Source organism: Habropoda laboriosa, unplaced genomic scaffold (genome assembly GCF_001263275.1).
Source record: "Habropoda laboriosa isolate 0110345459 unplaced genomic scaffold, ASM126327v1 scaffold462, whole genome shotgun sequence".
Lineage (NCBI taxonomy): Eukaryota > Metazoa > Arthropoda > Insecta > Hymenoptera > Apidae > Habropoda > Habropoda laboriosa.
Window position 1 is genome coordinate 225,653 of NW_017100566.1, and position 13,241 is coordinate 238,893.

Below are 13,241 nucleotides of genomic sequence, written 5' to 3' on the forward strand. Positions count from 1 at the left end.
ACCCTCCTAGGAACCACTTGTGGGTGTTTGATTAACATTCGAGGAGAAGCAATACCTCGAGGCGTACTATCGTTCTTCTTTGTTTGCAAAGTAAGGGAAACGAATGGGTAAGACGGTAAATCTCTATTAACCAACGAAACTACGTCGACCAAGATTAAGGTTATGTCTGTTTTATTGATCGAAACGTTACAAGGTAAGAATCTTTTAACACGAATATTAGATTGTTCGATTGAAACGACAATGAAACGATTTTAGAAGCAATCAGGATGAAAAGGATTCATGTAATCTTCAGAAATACAACCGGTTACACCGTGACTCAGTTTCACGCATCTTCCTGCCCTCTTCCTTGTCTGAAATGTTCGAGTAATACACTATTGGCACGTACCTTATCGTTTAGCAAAACTGTCCACTGTTAGAAATAAAAAATGTGCCGCAACTTACAACTTGGTATTGTATTTCACACAGTCTACCGTCATTGTCGTCCGAATTATCCATTGTTTTAATCTAGAATTTCATTTATACACGAAAAATTTGGAGTTGCATATATTTTTGAGAAAGATACTATTTTTTTGAGAATTTGTTTACCACGTTCGGATAACCGTGCGCAATAATTACGGGACCCTGGACGCTGTTCGTTAAATCCGCTGATTCTATGGTCCTCGATGAACTTCTGCTTCCAAGAGCCAGTATTATGATTAAGACGACGAAACAAACGATGTTCGATGACCTTTTGTACGAAAGGAATACGTGTTATTTGTTTGTTTGTGTTTTAAGTTAGTCTTAAGTTTACGTTAGATTGTTTAAGGTTAAAAAGACTTACATGATGAAAATTGCTTCGTATTATTTTCTGCGAACGAGAGGATACATTTAAGAAGCAATGTGGTACTGTCGTTGTCCTACCTACAGGCATCTTTTATATTCGTCGAGAAGCCGACAAATTTCTTTTCGATTACGAAAGGGTTTCAACCCCCGAAAGGGGTTCTGATTGTTTTTTTGTGAATTACGACACGCTATAACAATTCTGAGTGGTTCGATGAACGAGATAATCGTTTCTAATCAAAGTTTCAGTGTTCAATTAAGGATTGTGTAACGTTTTAAGTTTCAAAAGTTCATACTGGAAACGTTACGATTCAGAATTCAAATTTAAATATTTACAAAATTTGAAATTCAACGTTTTGACATGTCAACATTTAAAATTTAAAATTTTTCATCGTGTTTTTTATCATAAAGTTCAATCGCGGTAAACTTTATGAAGGTTCGTTCTACTACTTTACCTGCGTGAAGAAAGTCTGTTGTATGTATCTTACATACGTGCCTTTTACCTTACCTTTCGACGATTCCATGAAAAATATAAAAACGTAATTTTTAAAAATAATCGTTCGTTCGTTTATTTGCCTATTAACATCGATTACAACTGATTGAGACGAATGTTTACAAATCATTTATAATAATACGAATTACATCGTCAACGAGTAACTTCAACACTTAACATTTAAAATGCTGAATTGTTTCGGTACTGAAATCGAGAATTGTTGCTACTAATTGTTTACAGTAAACGAGAATGTTTTATACCTAACCTACATATTATAAATACATAAAGAATTATTTGTGCTATGTTGTAACTAATATAAAACGGTGGTTTACATAGTACAATTGCTCAATGAAAAATGAAAAGATTGTACAAAATGAGACATGCAATATAAAACAATTTTATTCATTCATCATCCTTTGTTCTTTTATCCTTCATAATTTATAAAGTTTTATCTATTGTATTCCTTTAAGAAATTGATCTTCATTCTTGCATATAATTAAAATAACATTGTATTTCTTTAGATTAATATCAACAGCCTTTTCTCAGTATTTAAATCTCTTGAATGAAATTGCTAACATATTTTCAAATAGGTTTTACAAACATATGTATATGTATATGTATACATATATGTCTTAATAGCAAAAATATACATATATTCACATAATTTACAGAAACAGTTTTCATAACTAAATTTATGATAATAGTTATAATCCTAAGGAATTTGATTAATTATTGACTGTACTTTCTTACCCTCTTTTACCATTTTTATCTTTTCCATGCTTCAATAAAAGATAATTATATAACTGTCAGTCTCAAATATACAACTTAATATAAAAATTGAATAAATATAAGATCACTATCGTATACATATAGCAACAAATGGACATAAGGTAGAAGTGGCTCTAGAATACTTGATACTTTAAACGGTGATCCAAATATGTGTTACAAATTCATTGGAATTTGTATGCAGATTTCTTTGTAACATAACATACAAATGGTGGAAAATATTAATTACTATTAATTAATCATCCTCTTAACCTATACAATTCCAACACAATGTTACTCTACAACAATCAGAAACTACAACAGAATGTAGTAAACATATCAACAATACCTATTTATTCTTGAAATCCTTATCATATAAACAGTGAAAAATAGCTTCTTGTATTTCCTATAATAATTTAAAACTTTCTTCAGTGATATAATTTATAAAAAAATCAACCGTATCCTTAATCACAGATTATGTGGTCCTGGATTTTCAAATTCAGTTTCCACTTGAATTCTGTAGTCAATAGCAACAAATGCAATGATCAGAAGCATTGGTAGACGAAACCTTGAATGCCATCCAAGTTTAAGCATAAAGATCAAAGCACGATGAAAAGTGCCACCACTTCCTAAAAAGACTTCAGTTGCCATTGTCATTGTCATTGTACTAATCGTGCAAAAATCAACTATAACTTTTGCTATTGATTATTTTCAATTATTCCTTGTAGAGTGAGGAAGAAAATTGTGTTACAGTAATCCCAAAATAACTGGTTACATGTACCAACTTAACCTGTGACAAATTTTACGCAGTTGTAATTACTTCGAATTATATTAATCATTTAGTAAATTATAAATTAACTTCATTTCAGTAAATTAACAACTTTTATGTGTAATACTTCATAAATCATATCTACTGTCCCTCGTCGGGCAAACTAACCTTCAAAACATAGAAAATCCCTTGCGTTTGAAATTCGTGACTTAAAAATAGCAACTAATAACGAATTTTATGTAATGCGCTATTTTCAGAAATTTTTTCGAGGAATATCGTCTCATTGAGGTTAAAACTTCACGATATACTTCATGATATACAATGACGTTCAACAGTCAACCCACTTATGATTTTCACTGATTATTGAAGTATTTTTAGAAACTTGTTCACTTTACTTGTCTATACTATTTAAATTATCAAAATAATGTGCTGCCTGCAACAACACAACTTTTACATAAAATATGAATTTAACAGGTATAGTGGTAATCATCATATTCGATATCGATACGTTATCAGAAATTCGATATAACAATGGGTCTTTTTAATTTGAAAATATAAGGCGCGAATTTATTCCCGATCTCTTTATTGTTTCTTTCTGTGTTATATAAACAATCGTATTAACAAACGAAGAAAAATTTCAACATGCATCTCGTGAAATGTCATTTAAAAAGTAGTCAAGAGAGGAATATTGAAAAGTAACTAGGACAATGATGAATTAAAGTAGCTAGAATCTCCATACGCCTAATAGTAAAATCAAAAACAGTTCTTATAGGTTAAATTTTCATTTCTTCTTGTGAAGTAATAATGCCGCAAGATCCAAAACAACTTTGAACAAGCGCTGAAGGTTTGTCCTGCCATCTAGAAAATATTTAGTGCCGATATCAGTGCATATAGTTAAGTCAATACGTTGACGGTCAATGGTGGGGTCAAGCAGAATACCATATGTAAGAAGCAACATTTTACGCAGTTGCCAGTAACACATTCGTGAACATGAACATCAGCTTCGAGGGGAAACGTATTCTGGTAACAGGTGCTGGACAAGGTACATCACATAATTTTCATATACACAATTTGTTAATTAAATTTTATAGAAGAACAATACAAACAAATTTTTTCATTTATTCCGACCAATCAGCGGAAACTTTGCAGTTTTTTATTTCTTATTTTACATAATGATAATGCTTATCTTAGAATACGGTCTCCGCTGAATATAATCTTCATAAACTTCGCGGTAAATTTACGACAGCTCTAGGTCAACAATTAAATCACTTTAAAGAAGAATAAATTTTGCCTGTTTTCTGTTTCCAACGCAAAGTAATTGTCGCACTTTTAATATTACTAGACAGGGTATGTCAAAGATTACAACTCAAGCAATTTGAAATGATTATGTTAAATTGACAAAAAAAAAAGCGTCGTAATGTCTGCCTGCACTATAAATCACATTCATTCCATAATTACTGCTCTTCAAATTCGCGCACGAAGGAAATTATCCGTTTAACAGGTTAATCTCAACGTTGAATCGTAGGCATCGGAAAAGAATTGGTTTTTCGTCTCGCCGACTATGGAGCAGAGGTAATAGCATTGTCGAAGACAGAAAAGAATTTAGACGATCTACGCACACGAGATCGGCGTATTAAGACCATTTGCGTGGATCTCTGCGATTGGGAAGCCACTAAGAATGCCGTTGAAAATGTATTGCCCATCGATCTTTTGGTGAACAACGCAGGAGTAGCGTGTCTAAATTCCTTCTTCGACGCCACACCGGAGGATTTCGACCAGACTTTTGCTGTGAACGTGAAAGCCATTCTGAATGTCTCTCAAGTTGTCGCGAAAGATATGATCCGAAGAAAAGTCGGTGGTAGTATCGTGAATCTTTCTTCTCAAGCTAGCCAGGCGGCTTTGAAAGATCACGCTGTATACTGCGCCTCGAAAGGAGCAGTGGACATGTTAAGCAAGTAAGAAACAGCTTGAATTTCATTTGTCGTATGATCAGTCGGTACATGTGCAGTACCTTCGTATAGTAATGAATCAGAAAACAATCGACAATGTTCTCCAATTCTGGTTAGAAATAAGAACGGACTAAATTAATGATAAAAAGAAATTAGAATGTTTTTCTAAGCGAGAAATTAAGCACTTATCTACTGTATATACAGTATACGCGCGTATGATCTGTTTTACCTACCTTATCTTTTAACAGCAATTGATAACATCTGAAAATTCACTGAAAAAATGTCACTTTCGATCTGTTATACAAATTGAAAATTGTCTCTTTTTTCTATAGAACAATGGCCCTTGAACTTGGTCCATACAATATTCGTGTGAATACCGTGAATCCTACGGTAATCATGACAGAAATGGGAAAGCTAGGCTGGAGTAAACCAGGGAAAGCACATTCCATGTTGAGTAAAATACCGTTGGGTCGATTCGGCGGTAAGTAGCCAAGTTTTATTTCGGAAACGACATTTTTCACTACTTGGTATTTTACATCAATTTCAAAGTGTCACAAATCTTATTGTCGTTTAAAAACTGTACTAGCGATAGTATCAATTGTTGTACCATTATAATTGCAGAAGTGTCCGAGGTGATCGATGCGATAGTATTTCTATTAAGCGATCGTAGCTCGATGATTAACGGAGCCACTTTGCCGGTGGATGGTGGATTTTTGGCAACATAAATAATCGCTAAAAACAACGTGCCTCGAATGACGTGGCTAAATGGTACAACTATGCACACAACTGTCAAAGACGATAATATTTAAATAATAATAATAAAGAACGTTATTAAATATAAAAATTCTCTGAATCTTCGTCAGTGTCGTCGCTGGACCAAAGTAGTCCTTCTGTCCTGCAAAGACCACCGGTAAAAAAATATGAATTACGGGATGAAATGAAAAAAGAGAGAAAGGCGAACATAGTTACTCATTTATCTCGTTTAATTTAAAAAAACGCTTCGTTTCTTCTTTTTTTTGTTTTGTTTTTATTATTTAACTAGAATTCGGCGAGCGGACGGCAAGGAACGCCGCGACACGGTCCGCGCGTTCGTCGCTCGAAAGGAAACTTCGTTTATATCTCATTAAAATATTTGAAACGAAACGCGGTTACCGTTTCCACGGGGCTCCCTGGTGCCGCCATTTCCGGTCTAAAACAAACGTTCTCGTTTCTCGGCTCTTCCTAATCGGTAATTATTTTGAATCCCTACGATGAACATAAAAAGTGGCGGAGAAAAACGCGAAATCAGACTCTGCCCGTTGCACGAAGGAGACGTTCAGAAAAAACTGATCCAGACACACATATATATATATTTTTTTTCTTTTGCATTTGACTTGATTCACGCTCACGAATTCCATTTTTCCGCGCCTCTTTTCTCACGCAATCCACGCTCACGAGCGAGAAGCATTTCCTTGTTTCAAAATTAACCCTTTATGCCAGCGATTCTTAATCGGTATTCTTTTTTTTTTCTCTCTTACTTTTTTTGTAAGTTTAACGAAACTGTCTCGCAATCGACCAACCACTTAACCTCAAAAAAAAAAAAAAAAAAAGGGTAAAAAAAAAAAAAAAAAAAGGGTAAAAAAAAAAAAAAAAATAAAGAAAAAAAAATGAGAAAAAGGTAAAACAGATAAACGCTTAGTCTCGCTTTGCACTCCCTTAAGAATAATGTTTTTCCTTCGCTCATCATGTGTTATTATCAAAAATTAATTACAGACCACGTGTGGTGTCTTTGTTTTTTTTTCCTGTTTTCTTTCTTTTCGTGAACTTCAAAAAATACACGATTACACGTCGCAGATTAAGAATCACTATCCTACGATTCGATAGAGTACAAGTATTAAAATCGGTTAACACGTAGAAACGCTTTTGTGTGTTTCCTCGAATGCACCATCCTCGCAAAACGCTACAACATACGGAATTATCTTCACAGTTCGGCGTTTATTACTGTGTTCTTCTTTTTCTTTTCTTTTCCCCCTATTAAATAGCTGCCTATTTTTGATTATTATTCTGTCGTACGGAGAATCGTGTCCCTGTCGTTTTTACGCACCGCTCGCACACGTGTGACGATATACATAAAGGATTAACTTCAAGTCAACATGCGTCCAACTACCAAAAAGAAATAGAAGTAGTAATAGCAGTGGTGTGGTGGTGGTGGTGGTAGTAGTAGTAGCAGTAGAAGAAAAAGAAGAAAAAAAAAATAGGTAAGAAACATCAACGAAAAAAAAAAAAGAAAAAAAGTCTTCGTACATCTCTCGCAACAACAATCGCTGCGTCATCGCGATACATAATAATACATCACCGATAGACAAGAATAAGCAAACGGACAACGACGGTCGTCGTCGTTTCTTTTTCTTTTCTCTTCTCTTTTCTCTCGCTTTTTTTTTATACAATTGCACTTCAGTTTTAGGAGTTAACGAACTCACATCAAGAGAATGTCAAGATAATGCAAGCTTAATTTCCCTTAATTTCTGATCGACCCACCGGCGTATACGCTTTCGTTCTTCCGAATTGAAATTTTTTTAAAATTACAAGGAAAAAAATCAAATTTTCTTTTTTCAAGATTATGGAGAATAAAGAAATGTGTAGCACCGTTTAAATAGGCCACATGGAATATGTGTGAATTTGCGAAAGAGATGAATGAGTGTGAAAACGCGGTAAAATTCGTGTAATGCCAGTTTCACACTGGTGTTCGCGAACAGTGGAGACACTTTCGTATGTAATGAACATTATTCGCTCAGAAGGCGGTACATCAAAGTATCGTGAGTTGTAAATTTGCTAGCTCAAGCTTAGCGAGTTACACTGTTTCTTGAACAATTTTGACCAGTGTGGAACCGGCATAATAGCATCGCGCGAGAGAAGTATTTTACAATCGAGCGCATCATCCTCACTCACCATTTCCTCTAACTAATTAATAGAACAATTTCAGAATAAAGATCGCACACAAATATTTCAGCATTACAAAGAGATTCCTCAAAAACATGAAGTAACATGAAATAGTCAGCAAATTGCGACCTAAGTTACAGACTTTACAAAGCAAAGCAGGAGGTTCTACAATGCAAAGTGGCTGAAGATACACTCTAAGAACCAGAATACACACACCCTTTTCAATAATGAGTATACCACAATACAGTACGCATATTCATTATATCAGAAATTATACACCATTGATCTGATAGCGAAGATATAGAAATGTCGTTTAGAGTTTACTCTGATGGAATGAACCAAGATGAACATTAGATCAGCTTCAAATAAGAAGTTCGACGTGCATATGCCTTTTTGGGCCATAGAGTTCGCTATAACTGGAGGAATGTCGAGGAGTTCTTTGAACGTGTGGTTATCACCGGGCGGCAGGCGGTGCACTAACTAACTTACCACCTAACGTTAAGTACTTGCAAGAGGCAGTGGAGCTGATCGCGCACACCAGAGACGAACTTCACAGATCAACGAGCGATACTAACAAGGAAAATCCTAATAGAGAAGTCGTAATCACTTGGAGAGACTTTCTGTACGTTCCACGCTCTGAGAACAGGGGTATCCTAATAGGACTGAACCTAATTCGTGAATTAGGCGTTAGCATCGTTTCACAATATGAGAATAATCAAGAGTAACAGAGTGTGTGCTTCCAGACTGCAACGAGAACGTTGGATAGATACATAACGACCTAACTATAGCCACTATTTAAATTTCCCGCGCGAAATAAGCGTGAAATTACACGAGACGAATGAGCTTGAGCGCAATAATACCAGCGTCAAACGCGGTAACAGTCGTCTAAGAGCACAGCGCATGCGAGTAGCCGAGATTATTTTTACAATCGAGCGCATCCTCTCTCAACAATCTTCTCTACAGTAATTAATACACAACAAACGTTTCTTAACATTTCCAATATATGGAGAACGAAAAGTATAACGCTGGTGGGTCGACGTGTATAATCAGCCACTAGCGATAGATTAAATATCCGCAAATTTATACGTATTTTCTGTTTCACTTGTTGCTTCTTACATAATTATAATATCGCGTCGATAAATTGTGTTATTATTATTATAATTTTTTTTTGTTTCTTTCGATCAGCGCAGGGCAAATTTTTCTCTAAATTATTATAACCTGTGCGCTCTTGCCATCCTCGACATCGCAACACACACACATACACACGCATACGTACATACGATTCAGGCGCACACACACACACGCGCGCACACACACACACACGAAAGAAAGAAAGAAGAACAAAGTAGAGGAATAAAGAAACTGATACTATTGGTTTGTTATTTTTTTTTCTTTTATACTCTGTTTACATCAGCGAGAATCGATTCCAAGGAGAAAATACGAAGAGGGTGTCCTTTTTTAGTAAACGCAATTCAATGAGACACTCTCGTCTGACTCGTTTACGCTCGCTGTCAGATCCCCCTCAAATCTCCCGCCAACGGATTAAACTCGACGATTAAAATCCGTGGGTAGCCTAGACGACGCTTAGTCGATCAGTTAGCCGCTCGTGCTTTTCATCAACCTACAAAGAAAGAAAACGTGAATGCAAGCAAAGGCCGAGTCTCAAAGATGGCAAGAGTTTTTGTATTTTTTTTTTTTTGTTTCTGTTGGTTTCACATATTTTTTTTTTCTCTTATTTTTGTCATCATTCTGTATAATATGTTATTTCTTTGCTCTCTTTTTGGTTATGCGACGAAGAGAAACGATGAAGAAAGAAAGAAAGAAGAAAAAAAAAAGAAAAAAAAACAGTAATTTTTCGTACCAGAATGCCATCGAATTATCATCGCTATTTAACGGTCTTCCTCCGCGTTTCCTCTCTCGAGACACACACCACGCAAGTGCATACATAAACAAGATCATCCTAAAAGAAAAGAAACTTTTTTTGCTTTTTTCTCCCATCCTAAATCCGATTTATTTTCTCCTCGATACGCACGCAGCAGCATTCTTTCTAATCTTTCACTCTCTTCCCTTTGCCTCCTTACTCCCGTTGTTCCTCTTTGCGAGAAACGAGAGGACGATACGCGTAAACTATAACACAAAGGCAAAAATGGTGAAACGAAATAAGAAGAAGAAGAAGAAGAAGAAGAAGAAGAAGAAGAAGAAGAAGAAGAAGTAGTAGTAGTAGTAAGTAGAAGAAGAAGAAAAAGGCAAGCAAGCCTGTACAGCAGCTCAACGGCTAAAAACACGCTTCACTTTTTGTCTCTCCTTGTATGCATAGTACACAAAGGCAGTTATTATAATACTCTTGTTATTTTTCATTTTTTTCTTTTTTTTTTTTTTTGCTGTTTTCGTCGGTGTGATGCACTTTTGTGTTTCGATCGGACATTTTCACCCCTAATCTTCCGTTTTATTTCCATTCTTCCTTTCCCCGTTAATCCTCACTCACACGTTTGTCTGTTTGTTTTCTCTTCTTTAATTCTATTACTCACGCACGAGTGTACACACATGTTCGGATAGGTTTTCTCATCGTGAACCACATATATACACGCGAAGAGGATTTTATGTCAGTCGTTCACACAAATCACACGCACTCATTCATCGTTCTCAGTTGTTATTTCTTTTTATATACAGGGTGAGAGAAGTGAAACAGCCTGTCTAATTATCTTCCTTAATTATTGCGCTACGAGAGTATTTTTATTCGTAATTTAAATTGTTTCGAATGATGAATAAAATTTTCTTTTCTTTTTTTTTTTTTTCAAGGTCACCTGTGTTTTCGCACGAACGTATATATTTTCTTCTACTATAGCGGCAGACATTACATGTGCATTGTAACGTCATCTTGAAATTACTTTGGATTCTGAAATTTCTTTTCACGAAAAAATTTCTTTCCTTCTACCATAGTAGCAGACACATATGTGCATTCTAGCACGCATTATAACATAACCTTAAAACGACTTTGGATTCTGAAATTTTAAATCGAACACGCAACTTTCTTTCGTGAAAAAAAATTTTTTCCCGCCTTTTTCACTCTTTGAAATTATTTAAATCACGTGTAAAAATTTTCTGGTGCAACCATAGTTAAGAGAAGATAATTGGATGGTCTGTTTAACATGGCTCACCCTGTATATACATATATATATAGTTATTTTTCCCTTGGATAGATCATATAGTAATTGTATATACATATACAAACCGTATCGCAAATCGAATACAATTTCGATTAGTAATGCTTAAAATATGAGATTGATCGCGAATTTTCTACCTCGATGCCGTGATCGTCGTGACGCCTCGTCGATGATAGCTGGTCTTCGTAGACGCTTTTTCGCTACTCGGAACGGGAGAGACCAGTTTCTTACAAAACGCGTGTTCTTTCCATTCTTTTTTTTTTTTTCTTTACCTTTCGCTACTCTTTTCGTTTCTTTTCCGTGGTTCTTCTCCGTTTTAAGAAGTCTGGCGCGGTGAATTCGACAGGCTCCTTAGTACTCGAGAAGAAAGAAGAAGAAATTCCGCTAGGCCAAGCGAAATCAAGCGCGCACAAACACATTCCTTTCTCTTCCTTTAGTTTATTTTTAAAACACACGATCGTGTTGAAAAGATCGTTCCTTTCAATTTTGCACATTTTCCCCTCGTTTCACGCTTTTCTGCTAGCCAACTTGCTCAGTTTGCGCCAACGATCTCTCCTATCCACGCGTCGAAGTCTCCCGAAATTCAATCCCTTTTCGATCGACATTAACGCGAAAATTATCGGATTTTTACCTCGACTTGTGGGTAAAATTAATTTGAAAATTGATATTTTCGTGAATGTTTCAACGTGTACCGACTTGGCGCAAACTGTTCCGTCGAAAAAGGAGAAAAGAAGAAAAACAACATACGCCGATACGTTCCTCTTCTCGCTATTTCAGCATCGATCATCTCAAGGTTTCTCCGTTTCTCTTTTCTTTCGTGTCTCTTCACGCGTAGACTCTTCTCCCGTGAAATTATCGCGACGACACTCGAAAGAGGAAACGACGGATCGTGACAAGATTAATTCCGCGCGTATCATTCAGTCGTGACAGAGAACGCAAGAGTTTCCGCTCGCGCTGGCAGTGTTTGTTTCCTCTAAGTCGAAGCTCGAAAAATGATCCTTCGTTCAATCCCTGCTGTCCTTCAAAATTAACAATATTTATACTCTAATCTCGTTATTCTACCTCGCTTCTCTTTTCTTCTTTTTGCACGCTAAATATATCTTCGAATTTACAATTCGTAAATATTACATCGAATCTGAGGTAGTTCGAGCAAAAATCTGATTTCGGCTAACTAACGTGCAATACAGCAGCAATTGAACGAAGAATATTGTCCAAGCGGAAAAGAAAGAAAGAATAACCTCGCGTTAATCCAGAGAAAAAATGGTGGACGAAGCTGAGTGTCGAGCAACAACCGCGAAATTCAAATTATCACATGACGACGATACGACGAGTATCGTTCTAATTATTAAAACTAACGAAATCTTAGAGCAACGATAATTATGCAATAATATTCCCTAACAACAATCGCTAATCGCGTTTCTAATAATATCAATAGAAATCTTAACTGGAATATTATCCGTAAAGCTTAAGGAAATATTTTCCGACACTTCTCCACCGTACACTAACAAGCGTTTCTTAATCCTCCGCGCTCGTTTAATACTCTCGCTGTTCACATTTTCAAAACAAAAGTGAGAAAACAGAAACAGAAATATATATTACGATTCGCACTTCCGAGCTGTAATTCTCCTCTCGCAACAAGTAGAAAAATAGAAAAAAAGAAACACGTATCGTACTTAAAACTAAAATAAAGATACGTAGATATTTCAATACCTCTTAAAAAATTACGCTCGAAATTTTCAACGCTGAATTTTCGCGAATTGGTAATCGATAAAATAAATCTTTCTAATCTACCAATGAAACTTAACAATAAAAAGATTCGTAACTCGTTTCCTCTCTCCCCTTGAAGAGAAGATAATTTCAACAAGATCGAAGATGAACGCAGAGGATGTTTAAAATTCGAAGGAAGCAGAAAAAATGATGGCAAGTTCGCGATACGGAGGAAGATCTGGTGCGACAGATCCATCGTTTCCGTTTCTCGATCGTCGTTAATATCCTATCGTTAGTTACTGTCTCGAGTAGATCGTTGCCTCCTTTCCTAAGTCGTCTTTTTTGTTTCTCTTTTTTTACAAGTCACAACATAGTTAATTGTGTGTGTACGTGTGTGTGTGTGTGATTAGCGATAGCAGCAGCGGTAGTAATGGTAGTAATAGTTGGTAGTAGTTTAATTAGTTAATAGTTAAATTGGTAATAGTAATAATAGCAGTAAGTAGTACCCTATGAAAAAAATACATAGAAAAACACGTGTCGGTATAATATATATTTTTATATATAACCTTCTTTTTATATCACGTTTTTTTGTTTTTCGCCTTTTCTGTATGCAATGCTTTTTTTTTTGTCCACGAGATACTTTATACAAGACAAAT

At 35.6% G+C, this 13,241-nt stretch overlaps 2 protein-coding genes across 2 annotated transcripts; one reads left to right on the forward strand and one right to left on the reverse strand.

The window, feature by feature from the left end:
* Positions 1–251: 251 nt before the first annotated feature.
* LOC108576632 lies at positions 252–2,740 on the reverse strand. The gene is made up of 4 exons (XM_017939656.1): positions 2,550–2,740; positions 586–727; positions 442–504; positions 252–350 (listed from the first exon to the last, which is right to left on the reverse strand). The coding sequence occupies exons 1-4, from the start codon at positions 2,738–2,740 to the stop codon at positions 252–254; spliced, it is 495 nt and encodes a 164-aa protein (XP_017795145.1).
* A 1,027-nt stretch (positions 2,741–3,767) lies between these two features.
* Positions 3,768–5,610, forward strand: LOC108576659 (L-xylulose reductase-like). The gene is made up of 4 exons (XM_017939700.1): positions 3,768–3,888; positions 4,372–4,801; positions 5,128–5,276; positions 5,417–5,610. The coding sequence occupies exons 1-4, from the start codon at positions 3,837–3,839 to the stop codon at positions 5,518–5,520; spliced, it is 735 nt and encodes a 244-aa protein (XP_017795189.1). The 5' UTR covers positions 3,768–3,836; the 3' UTR covers positions 5,521–5,610.
* Positions 5,611–13,241: the final 7,631 nt, after the last annotated feature.